This window comes from Choloepus didactylus, chromosome 8 (assembly GCF_015220235.1).
Source record: "Choloepus didactylus isolate mChoDid1 chromosome 8, mChoDid1.pri, whole genome shotgun sequence".
Classification (NCBI taxonomy): domain Eukaryota; kingdom Metazoa; phylum Chordata; class Mammalia; order Pilosa; family Megalonychidae; genus Choloepus; species Choloepus didactylus.
The window spans coordinates 14,151,510-14,172,173 of NC_051314.1; the positions used below are offsets into that span (position 1 = coordinate 14,151,510).

General features: G+C 37.5%; 1 protein-coding gene across 1 annotated transcript in view; it reads left to right on the top strand.

The window, feature by feature from the left end:
* ENTHD1 (ENTH domain containing 1) overlaps nucleotides 1-20,664 on the top strand; it is a 195,165-nt gene that overhangs the window by 115,522 nt on the left and 58,979 nt on the right. Inside the window, 2 exon segments of the mRNA XM_037847074.1 lie at nucleotides 17,460-17,472; nucleotides 17,475-17,582. Coding sequence (XP_037703002.1) covers nucleotides 17,460-17,472; nucleotides 17,475-17,582 — 121 coding nt within the window.

A 20,664-nucleotide genomic window follows, 5' to 3' on the forward strand; every position in this document is an offset into this window, starting at 1 on the left:
TCTGCGCCGCCCTAGGAGAAGAGTGCTATGTTTATGCCAATTCCACAGGTCTCGTCGAGGACAGCCTAAAAAGGGTCCGAGAGGGACTGGAAAAGCGTAAAAGAGATCGTGAAGCCACCAGTTATTGGTCCAGTTTTTTCACTCCCATCCTCCCATACATCCTTCCTTTTCTTGGCCCCTTATTAATAATTATTCTAGCTCTCATCTTAGGACCCTGCCTCATCCGCAAAATTGTCCAGCTTGTAAGGAAACAAACGGATGCCATTTTTTCCTCGTTCGTGCAAATCCAGTATCAGCGACTCGCCACCTCTGACGCCCCCCACTCCAAGATGACAACCAACCCTCCGCGACCTCAACGCCACCGGTCAACTCGCCAACCGCGAGGCCCTTCTCAATCACCTGAACATCGCTCTCACCTCGAGTTCCAGCTTCTCTGAACCCCTGAACTTTAAACCCCTCACCTTCGCCCAGCCCGCTGCAGCGAAGTCATTGTCAAGCGCCCGGGCACCACACCAACACTGAGCTCCAGCCTCGCTGAGCCACCGTCAACCCCTTTTTCCCTTCCCTGACCTCCCCCTTCCCTCACCCTTAGCGGACCTCTCCGGTAAAGCCTCTTCCTCTAATTAGAAAAGAAAGGGGAATTGCGGGTGTCTGAGCTTGTACCTCGACTTACCAGGCCTGGGCCAGGGGACCTGATATCACCCCCTGGGGAGGGTAGTAGGTACGGGCGTGAGTGCCCTCTGCAGCCCCCCTGAGCCTGGGGAGCGAGGTCAAGGCAGCTCCCTTTTCCTCACCCAAAATGCCACTGGCAGGGGAGGCTTGCCGGAGGAAACCGCCTTTCTCCCAACTGCCCTTTCCCCACTTCCTTATCTTACCCACTCACTCCCTGGTGCCAAGGCCACTCCTGCCACCGCCAGCGCGCATGCACCATGGCCAGAACAACCCCCGCCCCGCTGCAACGGCTCCTGCGTTCTCTCAGAACCAATCCTAGCCCCTATCCCTTCAATATTGCCATTTAAGGCTGCTTCACCTCCTTTCCAGCCCTGCCCTTCTTACCAGCCTATATAACCTGTAATCACCCCTGAATAAATCTCTTTGGCGCATACTCCTACTGGATGAAGAGTGTCTTGTCCCTATCGCCGCCCTCCTTGCACGCCTCTCGCCGAGGACCCTGGCCACGTCCTCCGCCTCGCCCTCGCCTCCGGGAAAGAGCCCCCGCCGCCGGTACCCCTTGAGCAGCCCCGAGAGCTGAGGGCTCGGCTACCGGCCGCCTCTCCCCCTAGAAGTAGTAACCGCGACCGCAGCTATAAAGAAAACACTGGGCCTACATAAGGCAGAAAAAAACAACTGGCAGAATCTATGGAAATGAAAGGCACAACACGAGACAAAATCACAGTGGAAACATACGACAGCAGATCTCAAGAGGCAGAAGAAAACACTCAGGAACTGGAGAACAAGACACTTGAAAGCCTATACACAAAAGAACAGATAGAGAAAAGAATGGAAAAATATGAGCAATGTCTCTGGGAACTTAAGAACAAAACAAAATACAAGAATGTACTTATCATTGGTGTCCCAGCAAGAGAAGAAAAGGAAAAAGGGGCAAAAGCAATAACAGAGGAAATAATCAATGAAAATTTCCCATCTGTTATGAAAGACATAAAATTACAGACCCAAGAAGCGCAGCATGCTCCAAACAGGATATATCTGAATAGGCCTACGCCAAGACAATTAATAATCAGATTATCAAATGTCAAAGACAAAGAGAGAATCCTGAAAGCAGTAAGAGAAAAGTGACCCATCACATACAAAGGAAGCTCAATACAGCTATGTGCGGATTTCTCAGCAGAAACCATGGAGGCAAGAAGGAAGTGGGGTGATATATTTAAGATACTGAAAGAGAAAAACTGCCAACCAAGAATCCTATATCCGGCAAAACTGTCCTTCAAATATGAGGGAGAATTCAAAATAATCTCTGACAAACAGCCAATGAGAGAGTTTGTGAACAAGATACTTGCCCTACAGGAAATATTAAAGGGAGCGCTACAGACTGATAGGAAAAGACAGGAATGAGAGGTTTGTAACACAATTTTGGGTGATGGTAGCACAACAATGTAAGTACACTGAACAAAGATAACTATGAATATGCTTGAAATAGGAAAGTTAGGAGCATGTGGGACACCAGAAGGAAAGAGGAAAGATAAAGACTGGGACTGTATAACTCAGTGAAACCTAGAGTGTTCAACAATTGTGATAAAATGTACACATGTTTTTACATGAGGGAGAACAGACAAATGTCAACCTTGCAAGGTGATAAAAATAGGAAGGTATTGGGGGGAAAATACAATCAACGTAAACTAGAGACTATAATTAACAGTATCATTGTATCATGCTTCCGTTAATGTAACAAAGGCAATACACCAAGGTAAATGTAGATAAGAGAGGGGCATAGGGGAAGGGTGTGAGATTCTTGGCATTGGTGGTGGTGTCTGACTATTCTACTTTGATCTAAGGTTATCTTTCCTTTTGCTGCTTCCTAGCTGTCATGTGTTCCCCCCCCCTTTCTTTTTTCTTTTTCTTTTGCCTCTCTGCCTTCTTTGACTCTTCCTCCTGCTTTGTGGAAGAAATGTAGATGTCCTTATATAGATAGTGGTGAGGGTGGTGAACACATAAATATGTGACTATACAGGGATCCATCTATTGTTTACTTAGGATGGAATGTATGGCGTGTGAACAAAGCCATCTTAAAAAAAAATGGTTTGATGACGAAAATTTGAGGGCAATATACTGAGTGAAATAAGCCAGACACATAAGGACAAATATTGTAGGGTCTCACTGACAGGAACTAAGTATGACATGTAAACTCATAGACATGAAATATAAGCTACCAAGATACAGAACAAGGCTAAAGAATGGGGAGCAGTTGCTTAATATGAGCAGAATGTTCAACTAGGATGAACTTAAAGGTTTGGATATGAACAGAGGTGATGGTAGCACATTGTGAGAATAACTAACACTGCTGAATGGTGTGTGAAGGTAGTGGAAAGGGGAAGCTCAGAGTCATGTATGTCACCAGAAGGAAAGTTGGAGGTTAAAAGATGGGAATGTATAAAACAGTAAACCTTGTGGGGGGCAGTGTCTGAGATTAACTGTACAAATATTAGAAATCTCTTTCATGAACCAGAACAAATGTATGACACTACAACTAGAAGTTAAAAATAAAGGGGCATATAGGGAAAAAATATATACCTATTGCAAACTATATACCACAGTTAGTAGTATTTCAATGTTCTTTCATAAACAGTAACAAATGTACTATACCAATACTATGAGTCAACAATGGAGGGAGGGTGGTTAGGGATATGGGAGGATTTGAGTTTCATTTTCATTTTTTTTTCTTCTTTGTCTTTATTTCTTTTCTGGAGTAATGAAAATGTTCTAAAAATGAACAGAAATTAATTGTGGTGATGGATGCACAGCTATATGATGGTACTGGGGGCAATTGATTGTATACTTTGGATCTTTGAATAATTGTACGGTATGTGAACAATCACAATTAAAAAAACACAGAAAACAAAAAAAACATGACAGTTAGGAAGCAACAAAAGGAAAGATAGCATTAAACTAAAGTAAAATTAAGAGTCAGACAACATCACCAATGCCGAGAGTCCCATACCCCTCCCCTGTGTCCCCCTCTTATATGAATTTAGCTTTGGTATATTGCCTTTGTTAGTTTAAAGGAAGCATAATACAATGTGTCTGTTAATTATAATCTCTAGTTTGCATTGATTGTATTTTCCCCTCAATCCCACCCTATTTTTAACACCTTTTAATGTTGACATTCATTTGTTCTCCCTCATGTAAGAACATATTTCTACCTTTTATCACAATTGTTGAGCACTCCAGGTCTTTGAGTTACACAGTCCCTTTATCCTTCCTCTTTCGTTCTGGTGTCCCACATCCTCCACATATAAGAGGACTTTCAATCATACTCATAGTCATCTTTGTTCAGTGTACTTACATTGCTGTGCTACCATCACCCAAAATTGTGTTCTAAACCTCTTACTCCTGTCTTTTCCTATCTGTTTGTAGTGCTCCCTTTAGTATTTCCTGTACAGCTGGTATCTTGTTCACAAGCTCTGTCATTGTCTGTCAGAGAATATTTTCAACTCTCCCTCATATTTGAAGGACGGTTTTGCCAGACATAAGATTCTTGGTTGGCGGTTTTTCTCTTTCAGTATCTTAAATATATCACCCCACTTCCTTCTTGTCTCCATGGTTTCTATGGAAAAATCCGCACATAGTCTTATCAAGCTTCTTTTGTATGTTATGGGATGCTTTTCTCTTGCTGCTTTCAGGATTCTTTCTTTGTCTTTGACATTTGATAATCTGTTTATTAAGTGTCTTGGAGTAGGCCTATTCAGATCTATCCTGTTTGGGGTATGCTGTTCTTCTTGGATCTGTAATTTTATGTCTTTCATAAGAGATGGGAAATTTTCATTGATTATTTCCTTTATTATTGCTTCTGCCCCCTTTCCCTTCTCTTCTCCTTCTGGACACCCATGACACGTACATTTCTGCATTTCATGTTGTCATTCAATTACCAGAAACATTGCTCATATTTTTCCATATGAAAGCGTGTAGACTTTCAGGTGTCTTGTTCTCCAGTTTCTAAATGTTTTCTTCTGCCTCTTGAGATCTGCTGTTGTATGTCTCCATTGTGTCTTTCATCTCTTGTGTTGTGCCTTTCATTTCCATGATTCTGCTAGTTGCTTTTTTTTGAACTTTTGATTTCTACGTTATGTGTACCCAGTGTTTTCATTATATGCTTCATCTCTTTTGCCATATCTTCCCTAAACTTTGTGAATTGATTTAGCATTAGTTGTTTAAATTCCTGTATCTCATTTGAAGTGTAAGTTTGTTCCTTTGGGCCATAACTTCATTTTTCTTAGTGTAGGTTGTAGTTTTCTGTTGTCTAGGCATCTGACCTCCTTGGCCACCCCAATCAGGTGTTCCCAGAACAGAACATGCTCAGGTCCCAGAAGGGGGCAATATTCAGTATCAGGTTTCCCTGAGGGTGTGTCTTAGAAGATTGACACACCCTGTGAGTCCTCAAGCCGCTGTGCTTTTCTGCCCAGCAGGTGGTGCGTGTCATCCTTTCACTCCTGACTGGTGTAAGGAGGTGTGGCCCGTGGCTGTTTTTCCCTGACTCTGGGATCTGATTCTGAATGGAAGGCAGGTAGTAGAGCTGGGCACCATCTCTTTCCTCTTAGGGAAGATACACCCCCTAGGGAGATATCATCTGCATTTGAATAGTCTCTCTGACTCTGCTATCTCCACCCTTGTCCGGGTCAGAACACTGGTAACTGAAAATGGTTGAGGCTTTCTCCACTGAGCCAAAAATGGGACAGAAAGCCCCCCTTCAGGGCCAGTCCATGGTCCCCCTCAGTTTCACCCATCGGCCAGAGACAGCACCTGGTCCTCTGGGCTCCCCCTCCCTCCCAGAGAGGTCCTTCGGCTCTCCAAGGTCAGTCATCACCAGAAGCCTCTGTCTGCTTGTTGGGGATTCATAGCTTGTATTGAGCAGTCCACGCTTATTAATTAAAACCCCAGCTGGGGCTGGACTGAGCTATATTCACTCGTTCCGGGAATGCTGCTTTCTGGCAAGGAGGGCGTTTGCGGTTCAGGCTACCTTGGGGGTAGGGGGCTCCAGGATTGAGTCCACAGTTTTTGCTTTCAGATTTTATGCTGCAATCTCAAGCATTCCTCCCAATCCAGGTTGGTGTACGATGTGTAGTCAGTCACGGTTGTCCCCCAGCAGTTGTTCCAAATTATTTACTATTTGTTCCTGGGTGTTTATTAGTTTTTCCAGGGGGACTAACTAACTTCCACTCCTCTCTATGCCGCCATCTTCTTCCCCTCCCAGTATTGCCGTTTTAAAAACATGAAATATGACCCAGGGTCTTACAAAATAATATCCAAAATGTCCAGAATACAATAGAAAATCATTTGTCATACCAAAAACCAGGAAAATCCCAACATGATTGAGAAAAGACAACAGCTCCAACACTGAGGTGAATCAGGTGTTGGAATCATCTGACAAACATTTTAAAGCAGCCATCATAAAAATGCTTCAATAAGAAATTATGAATTCTTTTGGGAAAAAAAATGAGAAAATAAAGAATCTCAACAAAGAAATAACAGTTATGAAAAAGAACCAAATGGAAATTATAGAACTGAAAAGTAAAATAACTGAAATAAAACTTACTGGATTGTCTCAGTAGTAAAATGAAGACAACAGAGGATAGAATCAGTGAATTCAAGGATAGATTAATAGTATTGACCCAAACAATATATAAAATGATTGGAAAAAATGAATGGAGTCTTGGGTACCTGTGATACAGTATCGAAGGAGCTAATATATCATTGGAGTCCAGAAGGAGAAGAGAAAGTGGGACTGAAAAAGTATTAGAAAAAAAAAATGGCTGAAAATTCCCCAAATTTGGTGAAAGTCATAAAAATACAGATTGAAGAAGCTGAGTGAATGCCAAATAGTATAAACCCAAAGAAATCAATGCCAGGAGACATTATAATTAACTTCTGAAAATTGTTTACAAAGAAAGAAATCTTGAAAGTAGTCAGGGAGAAATGATGCATTACTTATTGGGGAACATGGGTATGAATGACAGCAGATTTCTCATCTGAAACCATGGAGGCCAGGAGGAAGTGACCCAACATGTTTCAAGAACTAAAAGAAAAGAACTGTCAACCACAAATTCTACATCCAGTGAAAATATCTTTCAGGAATGAAGACATTCTCAGATGAAGGAAAATGAAGAGAATTTGTTGCTAATAAGCTTACCTGTAGTAACTGACTAAAGGAAATTCTGTAAGCAAAAACGAAATGATAACAGAAGAAGGCTTGAAATTTCATAAACAGAAGAACTTTGTAATAGATAAAAATAGAGTAAATATTATAGACTATCCTATTCATGAGTTTGTTAAATAGTATTTGAAGGTTGAAGCAAAAATTATAATTCATTCTGGTATAGTGCTGAGTATATATAGAGGAAATGCTTAAGGCAATTTTATTTTTTAAATGTGGAGGGTAAAATGCCCTAAATGGAAGGTTTCTAAACTTACTTGAAGTAGTATAATGTTGATGCCAGTAGAATCTGATGTTACCTATGTATTGTTGTAATACCTGAAGCAACCACCAAGAAAATTATACAAATCAATATACTCAAAAGCACTATAAATAAATTAAAATTGAGCATAAAATATGTTCATATAACCTCAAAAAGATAAGAAACAGAAGAAAGAAACAGAAAACAAATAATAAAATGGCAGAGGGCCCCACGCTCCAATCAAGAGAAACTCCAGGCCTTCATCCCCCCACAGAAGCTTTGAACAACTAGCAACTGACAGAAATATATTTCTGAAAACTCTAGAAAAACAATTAAAGGATTGCCGTAATAGGGCACTGGCCAAATCAAGAAAAAGGCAACCTAAAATGGTAGGATCTCCTGGTGCTCTTGCTAGCCTCTTCCCCATCCTTTCACTGGCTCTGGGTGGAGCTGGCCTGCACTCCCAGTGTGGGTCCCTGGTCCCAGTTCCAGAGGGAGCAGAGTAAACTGGGAGCTTGTATGTCTGGGGAAGTCTGTCTTGTGGTAGCCTGAGGGACTGAATCAGGACACTTGTCATAGGCTTGCCATCCCAGAACTTGAACTGCATGTATAACACAGCTCACAAAGCTTTCCTACACAATTCTGTAGGAAAACAATCAAATTGCAGCTCCCTGGGGCAAAGGTTTGCTGTTTGTGTAACATGCAGTGCAGTGCCTGGACTGTAAGGAAATGCCATTTCCTAAGGAAAAGGGGAATTTGGATCTGTGTAAACAGGGAAAAAAACTAAAGCCATGCACATATGTCCAGGACAAGTCAAATGTACAGAAAATGTCAGGGAGGACACTGTATTTTTGCCTTGAGCTAGTCTCTAAATTCATTTTATGGCTAAACTCTGAAGGAGGGCACTTACTTAGACCAGTCTGCAAAGACTGGGAAAGGTGTTTTCTTTCCTTTTTTTTTTTTTTTTTTTTTTTGGCTTCTAGCATTCAAGGAATAAAACGGCAGACTTAAGCCCCAGTTTATCAATAATTATCTTAAATGTAAATGACCTGAATACACCAATTAAAAGACAGAAATTGGAACAGTGGATAAAAAACATGATCCATCAAAAGGCTGTCTATAACAAATGTGTAAGAAAATAAAGACAAAAAATAAATAAATAATAGGGGGAATAAGGGGTATGGGACGTTTTGGGTGTTCTTTTTTATTTTTATTTTTTTATTTATTTTTGGAGTAGTGAAATGTTCAAAAATTGATTGTGGTGATGAATACACAAGTATATGATGATACTGTGCCCCACTGATTGTATACTTTGGATGATTATCTGCTATGTGAAAATATCTCAATAAAATTGCATTTTAAAAAAGGCTGTATGTAAGAAATTCACTTTAAATACAACGGTATAGATAGATTGAAAATAAAAGAATGGAGAAAGAAAAACCTGCAAATACTAATGAAAAAAGACAATTGGCTATATTAATATCAGACAAAGTAGACTTCAGAGGAAAGAAAACTACTGTAGACAAAGAGAGACATTACATAACGATGAAAGAATCAATACCAGAATGCATAGCAATCCTAAATTTGTACACACCAAAAAACAGAGCCTCAAAATACATGAAGCAGCATCTGATCAAGCTGAAAGGAAAGAGAAATCCACAATTACAGTTGAGGACTTCAACTCAACTCTCTACCCTCAGCAATTGATAGAGCTACTTCAAAAAATCATAAGGATGTAGAAGAACTGACAAACACAATCAACCAACAAGGTCTAATTGACATATATAGAACACTCCACTCAACTACAGCAGCACTTTTTTTAAGCACCCATGAAACATTCACCATGGTAGACCATATCCTGGGCCATTGGGCCATAAAACAAACTTGAACAAACTTAAAAAAGTTAAAATCAGGCAAAGTATGTTCTGTGACCATACTAAAATCAAATTAGAAATAAAAACCAGAAAGACAACAGAAAAATCTCCAAACACTTGAAACTTTAATAACACACTTAATAATGCATCAGTCAAAGAGGAAGTCTCAAAGGAAATTTTAAAATACAGTGAACTCAATGAAAGTGAAAATATATCAAAACATGTGGAGTACGGCATAAGTAGTGCCGACAGGGAAATTCGTAGCACTAGATGCTTGCATTAGAAAAGAGGAAAGGTCTTAAATCAGTAATCTAATTTCCTTCCTTAGGAAACTAAGAGCAAAGTAAATCCACAGGAGGTAGAAGGGAGTAAATAATAAAGATAAGAGCAGAAATCAAAGATATTGAAAATAGGAAAATAACAGAGAAAATCAGAGAAACAAAACTGGCTCTTGGAAAAAATAAAATTATTAAACCTCTAGAAAGACTAACAAAAGATAAAGATGGAAAATACAAATCACCAATGTAAGAATGAAAGAGGGATATCATTGCAGGTCTTACAGGATAGTAAAGGAATATTACCAACGACTTTACACTCAAATTTGACAACTTAGAAAAAGTAGAACAATTTCTCAAAAACCACAAACCACCAAAAACCCAACCAATAGGAAAACTCAGCCAAGATAGAACATGAATATCCTATAACCATGAAAGAAATTTAATTTGTAGTTTTAAGTCTGCTGAAAAAGAAATCTCTAGGTCCAGATGTCTTCACTGGAGGATTCTACCAAACATGTACAGAAGAATTAACACCAATTTTACACCATCTCTTCCAGAAAACAGAATAAGAGGGAACATTTTCCAATTCATTTTATGAGGCAAGTATTCCCCTGATGCCAACACTGGACAAAGGCAATACAAAAAAAGAGAAACTACAGACCAATATCTCTCATGAAAACATGCAAAATGCTCAACAAAATAACAGTAAATTAAATTCAGCATAAAAGAATTATACATCATGACTATGTTGGCTTTGTTTCAAATGTGAAACAGTTGAAAATCAATCATTGTGATCCACCATATCAATAAGCTAGAGAAGAAAAATCATAGGATTGTATCAATTGATGTATTTGTCAACATTTGACAACTAATCATGATAAAAACTCAGCAAACCTAGGAATAGAGAAGAACTACCTCCAGTTGTAAATATCATGAACAAAAACCCTACGGTTAACATCATACTTCATGATTAAAGACTTAACGGTGAATGCTTTCCCTCTAAGATTGGGACCAAAAAAGTAAGGAAAAGAAAAAAGATAAACAAATTGGAAAGAAATGAAACTTTTATTTGCAGATGATATTGTTGTACAGAAAATCACAAGGAACCTGCAAAAAAAAACCCTCCTAGAACTAATAAGTGAGTTCAGCAGGGTTGTAGAATAGTAGATCAACATACAAAAATTAATAGCATTTCTATATACTAACAATGAACATTGGAAACCAAAATTAAAACATAATACCAATTAAAATCATAATATAACAAACATGTACAGTATCTGTAAGCTGAAAATTACAAAATACTGATGAAAGAAATCAAAGAGGATTTAAATAAATAGACATACTGTGTTCATGGATTGGAAGGCTCAACATAGTAAAGATGTCAATTTTTCCCACATTGCTCTGTTGGTTTAATGTAATTCCTATCAAAATCTCTAAGTTTTTTTTGTAGACATAGAAAATAAGCCTATCTAAAATTGATAAGGAAAGGCAAGTCTCAGGCTCTAAATAGCTAAAACAATTTTGGGAAGAAACCCAATAAATTGGATATAATCACTTTACCTGATATTAAGGCCTGTTGTATAGCAACAATAATCAAGACAGTGTGGTATTGACAGAGGAATAGACATATAGATCAATGGAACAGAGAAGTCAGAAATAGACCCTCACAAATATGCCCAACTGATTTTTTAAAAACTTTTTATTTTGAAATAATTTCAAACTTACAGGACAGTTGCAAAAACCCCATACAGAACTCTATACATACCCCCACCCTCCCAGATACACAGATCCACCAATTTCAACATGTTCCCATCTTTGCCACATCATTCTGTATATCTTTCTTTTTTTCCTATCTATATCATTTTCTGAGCATTTGAGAACAGGTTGCACACATCATACTCCCTGAACACATAATATTTCCATGTGCATTTACTACAAACAAGGATAATCACTTACGTAATCACCTTCAGTGTATTTATGAAGTTCAAGAAATTTAATGTTGATATAAAGCTAGCATTCTATATTCTAATTTTTTCTTATGTATCAGTAATGTCTCTTTGAGTCTTTTCTCCTCTATTCTTAGATCGCATCCAGTATCACATATTGCATTTAATGGTCATTATCTCTTTAGTTTCCTTTTCTCTGTCCCTCTGTCCCTCCCTTCCTCCCTCCCTCCCTCCCTCCCTTCCTTCCTTCCTTCCATTTCTAATTGTGGAAACATATATATAACATAAATCTTCCCATCCCTACCTCTCCCAAACATAGCACTCAGTGATATGCTCATCACCATCCAATACCAGAACTTTCCCTTCACTCCAAACGAGCCCCTGCACTCATTCTGCATTAATTACCCATTACTCCTGCCCCCCATCCCTGGTAATCTGTAGTCTACTTTCTGTCTCTATGAGTTTTCATATTCTCTGATATTTTCTTTGTATTTGCCATGGGCTTAAATTTAGCATCCTAAAGATATAACAATCTAGTTTGCTTTGATACCAACTTAACAACTTCAATAGCATACATAAACTATGTTCCTATACCCCTTTATCCCCACCTCTGTAATTCTTGTCAAAAATTACATATTTGTACAATATGAGTCCAAAACCATTGATTTATCATTACATTTTATGCATTTGCCTTTTAAACCTTATACGAAGAAAAAAATGGAGTTACAAATTAAAAATACAATAGTGCTGGCATTTATATTTACCTACGTCATTATCTTTACAAGAAATGTTTATTTCTTCATGTGCCTTTAGTCAATTGCCTTGTGTCCTTTCCTTTCAACCTGCAGAACTCCCTTTAGCATTTCTTGAAGGGCTGGTCTAGTCCCTCAGCTTTTATCTAGGGAAGTCTAAATTCCTCCCTCATTTTTGAAAGATACCTTTGTCAGATACAGAATATTTGTTGGCAGCTTTTGCTTTCAGCACTCTAAATATGTCTTCCTAGTGCCTTCTTGCCTTAAGCTTATTGAGTCTCCTTGTATGTGACACGTTGTTTCTCTCTTGAGGCTTTCAGAATTCTCCCTTTATCTTTGGCATTCAACAGTTTGATTATAACATGGCGTGGTGTGGGTCTATTTAAGTTTATGCTGTCTAGCATTCATTGAGCATTTTGGATGTGTATATTCTCGTCTTTCGTTAAATTTGGGAAGGTTTCAGCCTTATTTCTTTGAATATTCCTTCTACCTTTTTCCCTTTCTTTTCCTCTGGCACTTCCACAATTGGTGCTCTTGATGGTATCCCACAGGTTCCTCAGGCTCTGTTCACTTTTCTTCATTCTTCTTTCTGCTCAGGCTGGATAATTTCAATTGTTTTATCTTTAAGGTTACTGATTCTGTCTTCTGCCAGCTTTTTGTTTGCTTTTATTTTCCATATTATTTCTTTTTTTTAAATTATTTATTATAGAAGTTGTGGGTTTACAGAACAATCATGCAAAATACAGGATTCTCATACACCTCTTGCACTGGTGTGAAAAATTTGTTACAATTGATAACTTTTTTTTGTAATTCTACTTTTTTTTAATAGTAGTTACATCTGTTACCATTGATGAAAGTTTATTAAAGTAGTACTGTTACTATTGTCCATAGTTTACATGGGGTAATTTTTTCCCCATATTTTTGACCTGTTTTTTTTTTTTATGAATGTCTTTATTTTATTACTCATCTACCAACACTGATAAAGGGAATGTCATTCACAAGCTTTTTACAATCACATGGTCACATGATTAAAACTATATAATTATACCATTTATCAAAAATCAAAGCTCCTGGTTACAGTTCAACAATTTCAGATATTTCCTTCTGGCTATTCTGATACACTAGAAACTAAAAAGAAATATCTATATAATGAGTCAGTAGTTATAATCACTTACCAAATTCTAATGTCTCAGTTACACTTCCTTCTCGTTTGATCATGCTCTCAATTTTCAGGGATATCTGGGCAATGACCATTTTAGGTTCTTCATGCTGGAAAGGGGTGTCGACCTTATGGAGTAGAGGAATGGAACTGGTTGATGTTCTTGGAGAGATTGGTACCCCTGGGTTTAGGGTTATCTGGATAGGAACAATCTGGAGGCCTTAAGTTCCTGAAAAAATAAACTTACTAAGTAATACATTTATAGAGTCTCAGATAGAACCCAGGGTTTCCTTAGGGTTTTCAGAAATACTGTTGGTTGGGACTTGGCATACTGTGGCAATCTGCAATATCTGATTGAAGCTTGCATGAGTAACCTCTGGAATGACCTCTCAACTCTATTTGAAATCTCTTAGCCACTGAAACTATTTTGTTTCATTTCTTTTCCCACTTTTGGTCAAGAAGTCATTCTCAATCATGATGACAGGCTCATTCCCAGAAGTCATGTCCCATATTGCCAGGGAGATTTACACCCCTGGGAGTCATGTCTCATGTAGGTGGGAGGGCAGTGAGTTTACCTGTAGTGTTGGCTTAGAGCAACACATCTGAGCAACAAAAAAGGTTCTCTGGGGGTAGATGATAATTGATGAAATTAGGGAATTATTGTGAGGTTTTATAGCTGTGGTTCGATTATTGTAATCATAAGGGCCAGCCTCAAGATTGAGGGCTTGGCTTATTAAATTGGGAGTCCCAAGTGCTTGAGAGAATATTGGGAATTCCCCAAGTGGGGAAGTTTAATAGTTCCACATTTTTTCCTCCAGTCCCTGTAGGGGACTTTGCAAATACTTTTTTATTTTCTGCCCAAAATACTCAGGAATGTATCAGGGTATTACATTAACCTGGATAGAGTAACAAGATCTGAATACCCTATTTTAGGTTCCATGTAATCAGGCTGTTTAAATACACTGAACAGAGAAGTTAGATTAGATAGTGTGCTACAGAAAGTTTAAATTTTGAACAAAATAAATCTCTCTTCCTTTGGTCTCACACAGAAGTTGGCATTTTAAACTACAGACAGTATTGTCTTTTACCCTGTATTCTGATTTACCTTAGTCCTAACCAGATCTGCTTCATTCATATCTCCAGTTGAAGTCTGATCTCTTTTTCAGCTTCTTTAACAATTGCTGTTTGGAGTAATGCTGACTTTCAGAGCTGCAGAACTCTAACTCTGAGTCTCATGTGTCACCCAGATACCTAAAGTTCCAGGGAACTACAAGGTTATACACAAAGAGCACAGCATCTCAGAATTTAGAAATAACCATTAAAACACAGGAATAAATGTGACTGCTGTAAGAGCTAACAACCTAGGAACCTTTATAATGAGTCTTGTTGAACATTCTGTACTCCCTAATCATTGATTGACCAATCCCTCCTCACTTTCTATCTCCTGTAAACCTATGCTCTCAAATTCAATTCTCAGAGTTTGCTCATTATAGTTAGCTTATATTTTGAGACCATACAGTATTTGTCCTTTTGCTTCTGGCTTATTTCACTCAACATAATGTCCTCAGATTTCATCCATGTTGTTGCCAGCTTTAATCTGCTGTTGAACCCCTCTATGGAATTTCAAATCTCTGTTTCTGTTGTCTTCAGCTCGGTTCATCCCTTTTCATAATTTCCATTGCTTTATTGGTATTCTCTTTGTGTTTATCTGTCGTTTTCTGATTTCCTTTAGTTCTTTGTCATGTCTTCTTTTAGCTCATTGAGCATACTTAGGACCTTTTTTTTTAGAAAAGTCATTGTCTGGAATGTCCCAGCTCTGATCCTCTTCACTGATGGTTCTTAATGCTTTAATCTTCTCCTTTGCTATCACTTCTCCCAGGGCCATCACTTCCTGTACCTTTGTATGTTTTGAAATCTTTTGTTGAAACCTGGACATTTTTTTTTTTAATTCAGTTTTATTGAAATATATTCACATACCATACAATCATCCATGGCATACAATCAGCTGTTCACAGTATGATCATATAGTTATGTGTTCATCACCACAAGCTATTTCTGAACATTTTTCTTACATCAGAAAGAATCAGAATAAGAATAAAAAATAAAAGTGAAAAAAGAACACCCAAACCATCCCCCCCATCCCACCCTATTTGTCATTTAGTTTTTATCCCCATTTTTCTACTCATCCATCCGTACACTAGATAAAGGGAGTGTGATCCACAAGGTTTTCACAATTACACTGTCACCCCTTGTAATCTACATTATTATATAATCATCTTCAGAAGTCCAGACTACTGGGTTGGAGTTTGGTAGTTTCAGGTATTTACTTCTAGCTATTCCAGTACATTAAAACCTAAGAGGTGTTATCTATATAGTGCGTAAGAATGTCCACCAGAGTGACCTCTCAACTCCATTTGAAATCTCTCAGCCACTGAAACTATTTCGTCTCATTTTGCATCCTCCTTTTGGTCAAGAAGATATTCTCAATCCCACAATGCCAGGTCCAGATTCATCCCTGGGAGTCATATCCTGCATTGCCAGGGAGATTTACACCTCTGGGAGTGGGTTCCCACGTAGTGGGGAGGGCAGTGAGTTCACCTGCCAAGGTGGCTCAGTTAGAGAGAGAGAGGGCCACATCTGAGCAACAAAGAGGTACTCAGGGGGAGACTCTTAGGCACAATTATATGCAAGTTTAGCCTCTCCTTTGCAGTAATGAGCTTCATAAGGGCAAGTCCCACGATTGAGGGCTCGGCACATCAAACCGCCAGTCCCAATGTTTGTGACAACATCAACACCAGTGAAATCTGGACATTTTGATATTTTAGTGTGTTATCACTGGAATTTAGACTCTGAGGTATATGCTCCTTAAGCTTGTATCCAGCTAGTGTTATAACAGAATTTTCCTTGAATGCCAGGAGCTAACAAAAAGTATGTATATAGAAGGAAAAAAAAAAAGTGCTATATAATTAAGGTTTGCACATTTATGTTATTTATACTTCAATAAATTATTATAAAGAAATAATCTCCAATTCACAGAAAAAACAATGACCTACCAACCAGTCTCACTCTTATAGTCTATATTTGTATTCTCATTCAAACTGTAGAAATATCTGTGTTCCAGTTTGCTAATGCTGCTGCTATGCAAAATACCAGAAATGGATTGGCTTTTATAAAGGGGGTTTACGTGGTTACAGAGTTGCAGTCTTAAGGCCATAAAGTGTCCAAGGTAAGGCATCAACAATTGAGTACCTTCACTAGAGGATGGCCAGTGGCGTCTGGAAAATCTCTGTTAGCTGGGAAGGCATGTGGCTGGCATCTGCTCCGGAGTTCTGGTTTCAAAATGGCTTTCTCCCAGGACGTTCCTCTCTAGGCTGCAGCAGCTTCTGGGCCTGTGTGGCTCTTTTTAAAGTACTCGGGTGATCCCATAAAGATCCACGCTGAATGGGTGGGGCCACATCTCCATGGAAACATTCAGTCAAGAGGTCACACCCTAATCAAAAGTGTCACTCACAGTTGGGTGGGTTGCATCTTCATGGAAACACTCAGTCACAAGGTTCCAACCTAATCAACACTAATACATCTGCCCCCACAAGATTGCATCAAAGATAATGGCATTTGGGGGGACATAATACATCCAAACTGGCACAATCTGGTTATGACATTTATGAGAAATTGAAAATTTGAACAGTTTATGATAATTGATGAAATTAGGGAATTATTGTGAAGTTTTATAGCTGTGGTTCGATTATTATGTTAAAAAGTCTTTTATCATTTAGAGGTACATATTCCAATAAGTGGTATGTCTAAGACTTGCTTAAAAACGAAACATATGGGGAGAGGTAGTATATAAATTAAACAAGATTGACCATGTGTCGATAATTGCTTAACCTGCATGATTAGATTGATTACCTAGTCTATCTACTTTTGATTCCATGATGGAAAGTTAAAATTTAAAAATATGAATAAAAGTTACACACAGGTAGCTTTATTACTAATAAAACAGAATAGTTGGCCTCTTGAGTTTGTATGCTCTCAAAATGTTGAAGGGGTGGTAGGCAATGTCCCAAACAAAATCATTGCTTATCCACATGAAGTGTCTTCTTCAAGAAGTAGGGATTCCCAGTGAAGGAAACCCACCATGCATTCAGTGACCACCCAAGCATATAGATAACTTAGGTTTGATTTATTAAAATCAAAATGTGTTTATGATGATATTAATACATATTAACATTGTATCTCATAAATTGTCCTTCCATTCGTAACTAGGCGATGAGATTAATTTTTGTTTTATCAACCTTCATGTTCTCTCTTGTTTTCTAACAGGACCTGATGTTATTTATGATGATGATCCAAAGCCACTTTTACCATCAGTACCAACTTCCATTATCTCTTCAACTATGTGGTTATCAGAAGAGGAAGCAGAAGTTTGTAATATCTGGGGTACAGGTAAATTGATTAAAGAATAAGTTTATTCAGAAACATGAATAATAAGAAACACTGGACAGAAATTGTTTTTCATCATATTTTATTTTGTGAAATATAGTAATGGTTGACTTTTATTTAAGTTTGGTAATGACGGATAGGACTAGCATGGATAAATTCAACCCACACACTGTACTATAGTCTTATTTTATTATTTGTTTCAATGACTTTTCTCTTTCTGTTTTGCTTTTCAGGTTTTTTTTATTATTCCATTTCAAAAAATGATTAAGTACAAACTTTAAATTTTTTACAAATCATTTAAAAAGCAGAAAAAAATAATTGTAGTTCCTTTTCTTGTGTTTTTATCAGCTTCCTTTAATTTTTTTTATTGTATTTTTTGCTGCAACATGAAAAAACCTTGAAAAAATTATGTTCAGTGAAATAAGGAAGACATATAAGGACAAATACTGTATAATGTCACTTATAACAGATGTCTAGATACAGCAAATTTGCAGAGACAGAAAGTAGATTAATGGTTACTGGGGGATGGAGGAAAGGGGAGTGTATGTTTGGTAGATATGGAGTGTTTGTAAATAAAATTAATTTTAAAAACTCATTAAAAGTGTCAGAGCCATTAGTGCCATTTAGCATTTTATGAAATTTCACCAAAAAGTACAGTGAATCATTAGTTAAGGAACAGGTGCTTATTCCTTTTAGAGTAAAATATCAGGGAGCTCCAAGAAAACTGGTGAGAAAGTGCCACATGATTTTCTCCCCTGGTCTAAATGAAAAGATATTCTGCAATATTATGGAGAGATCTTAGACTTTCCTCATTACCCTTCACATCTCTATATAATGCCTGTATATCGCTGACCCATGAATTTATCCAATCCCATCTTAATAAAACTGACTGTATCTTTGAATTTCTATAGCACTTCACATTCCGAAGCATTTCCCAGGCACTTTTCAGGTCATCTGTGCAGCCAATAGTTATTGAGCCCTGTGGGTAAGACATGGTTCCTGTCTTCTCCATGCTGCTGGGCTTTCAGAGTGGGGGACACGAGTAGCTGCCCCGTCCCAAAGGAGACTGACACACAGAGCATAGAGTGCTTAGGGCTAGTCAGGGTCTCAGTCATTTAAAAAAAATCCATAGGGAGACTTTCACAATAACATTTTAGACATTTCTCAAGAAGGATCTTTTGGCTAAGATTATGAAACCTGTTGGGGTTTCCTTTTCTATGAAGTACTATAGTTTACCTAGGAGATATGGGAAATCATATTCATCAATTCATCATGTAGATGAAAATAGTTTTTTTTAAATGTTGTCATGGTGTTACTGTAGGACATGACAACTAGAACTTCTACTAAGCTAAAAAAATTTCTTTTATCATGGTAACATATATGCAATGCAAAATTTCCCATTTTAACCACTTTTATATCTACAGTTCAGTGATAATAATTACATTGCATAATATTGTGCTGCCAACACTATCATACATTACGAAAATGTTTTCATCACCCCAAACAGAAACTATGCATTAAGCAATAACTCCCCATCACTTGCCCAGCCCTTGTAACCTCTAATGTACTTTCTAACTCAATATATTTGTTTATTCTAAGTATTTCATTTAGTGAACTCTTATAACATTTGTCCTTTTGTGTCCAGCTTATTTCACTCAACATGATATCTTCAGGGTTCATCCATGTGGTAGTATGAATCAGAATTTCATTCCTTTTTATGGCTGAATAATGTTGCATTCTAAGGATATACTACATTTTGTTTATCCATTCACCAGTCAATGGACACTTGGGTTGCTTCCACCTTTGGCAATTGTGAATAATGCCACTATGAACATCGGTGAACAAATATCTGTTACAGTCCCTGCTTTCAGTGATTTGGGGTATATACTTAGAGTAGTTGGATCATATGGTAATTCCATGTTTAACTTTTTGAAGATTCACCAAATTGTTTTCCACAGTGACTGCACCATTTTATCTTTCCACCAGCAATACAAGAGGGTACCTCTTTCCCCACATCCTCAACACTTGGTATTTTCTGTTTTCGTTAATAATAGTCATCCTAGTGGGTATGAATTGTGATCTCATTGTGGTTTTTATTAACTTTTTAATGCATTTTTTCATTGTGAACTCTAGCATACATACATAACAGTGAAAACTTTCAAAGTACAATTTAACAAGCAGTTAGAGAGCCAATTTCACAGTTCCACAACTTCAGCCATTTCCATCATTGTAAAATATAACCTGCATACAGAAAGGTGTCATCTCTCAATGTACAGCTCAACAAGCAGTTATATAGGTAGTTTCAAAAACTGCTGTGGGCTACAGTTCCACAGTTTCAGTTCTTTCCTTATTATGTTATATAGGGATATACAGAAAGGTGAAGACTTTCAGAGCACAATTCAACGAGTAACTATAGAGCAAATTTCAAAGAATGTTATAGGGTACAGTTCCACCATGTCATTTTCCTCCTTCCAGCTATTCCAACACCCCAGCATCTGAAAAATATATATATATATTTATATAAAGTTTCATCATTCATAGACCTTTTAAAATCTTATCTTGTTTGTTGCTACCCCTTCCTATTAACTTACTATTTTTTTCTCTTTTGAAAAAGTGCTTACTAAACAGCTATTCTTAAAATTACACTCATGTAATTGCAGAGAAAATATTCAAGCATATAGTAAAAATCACTCTTTAGAATGACAGAACCAAGGCATGTTCATTTAGATATATGGTTTTTTTTGTTTTGTTTTGTTTTGTTTGTGATCAATATTTCTACTGATAAATAGTCATTAATGATTGGCCAAAAAAGTTTTTACAGAACTCCTCTTCCGAAATTAACATTTATTAAATCAACTTAAAAATGTTCATTGTAGAAAAGTCAACAAGGGTTTTAAAACCAAAATGCACCTTTTTATACAATATATGTATATATTAGCAACAAACTACTTCTGAGATTTTCTTTTACCTTCTTTTAGTTATTTATATCAAAGAAAGCATAATCAATGTATATTAATATGGAATGTCAGCAAATCCACTCTTCATCCTTTTTTCTGGGATTTGGCCATTGTAGTACAAGATACTT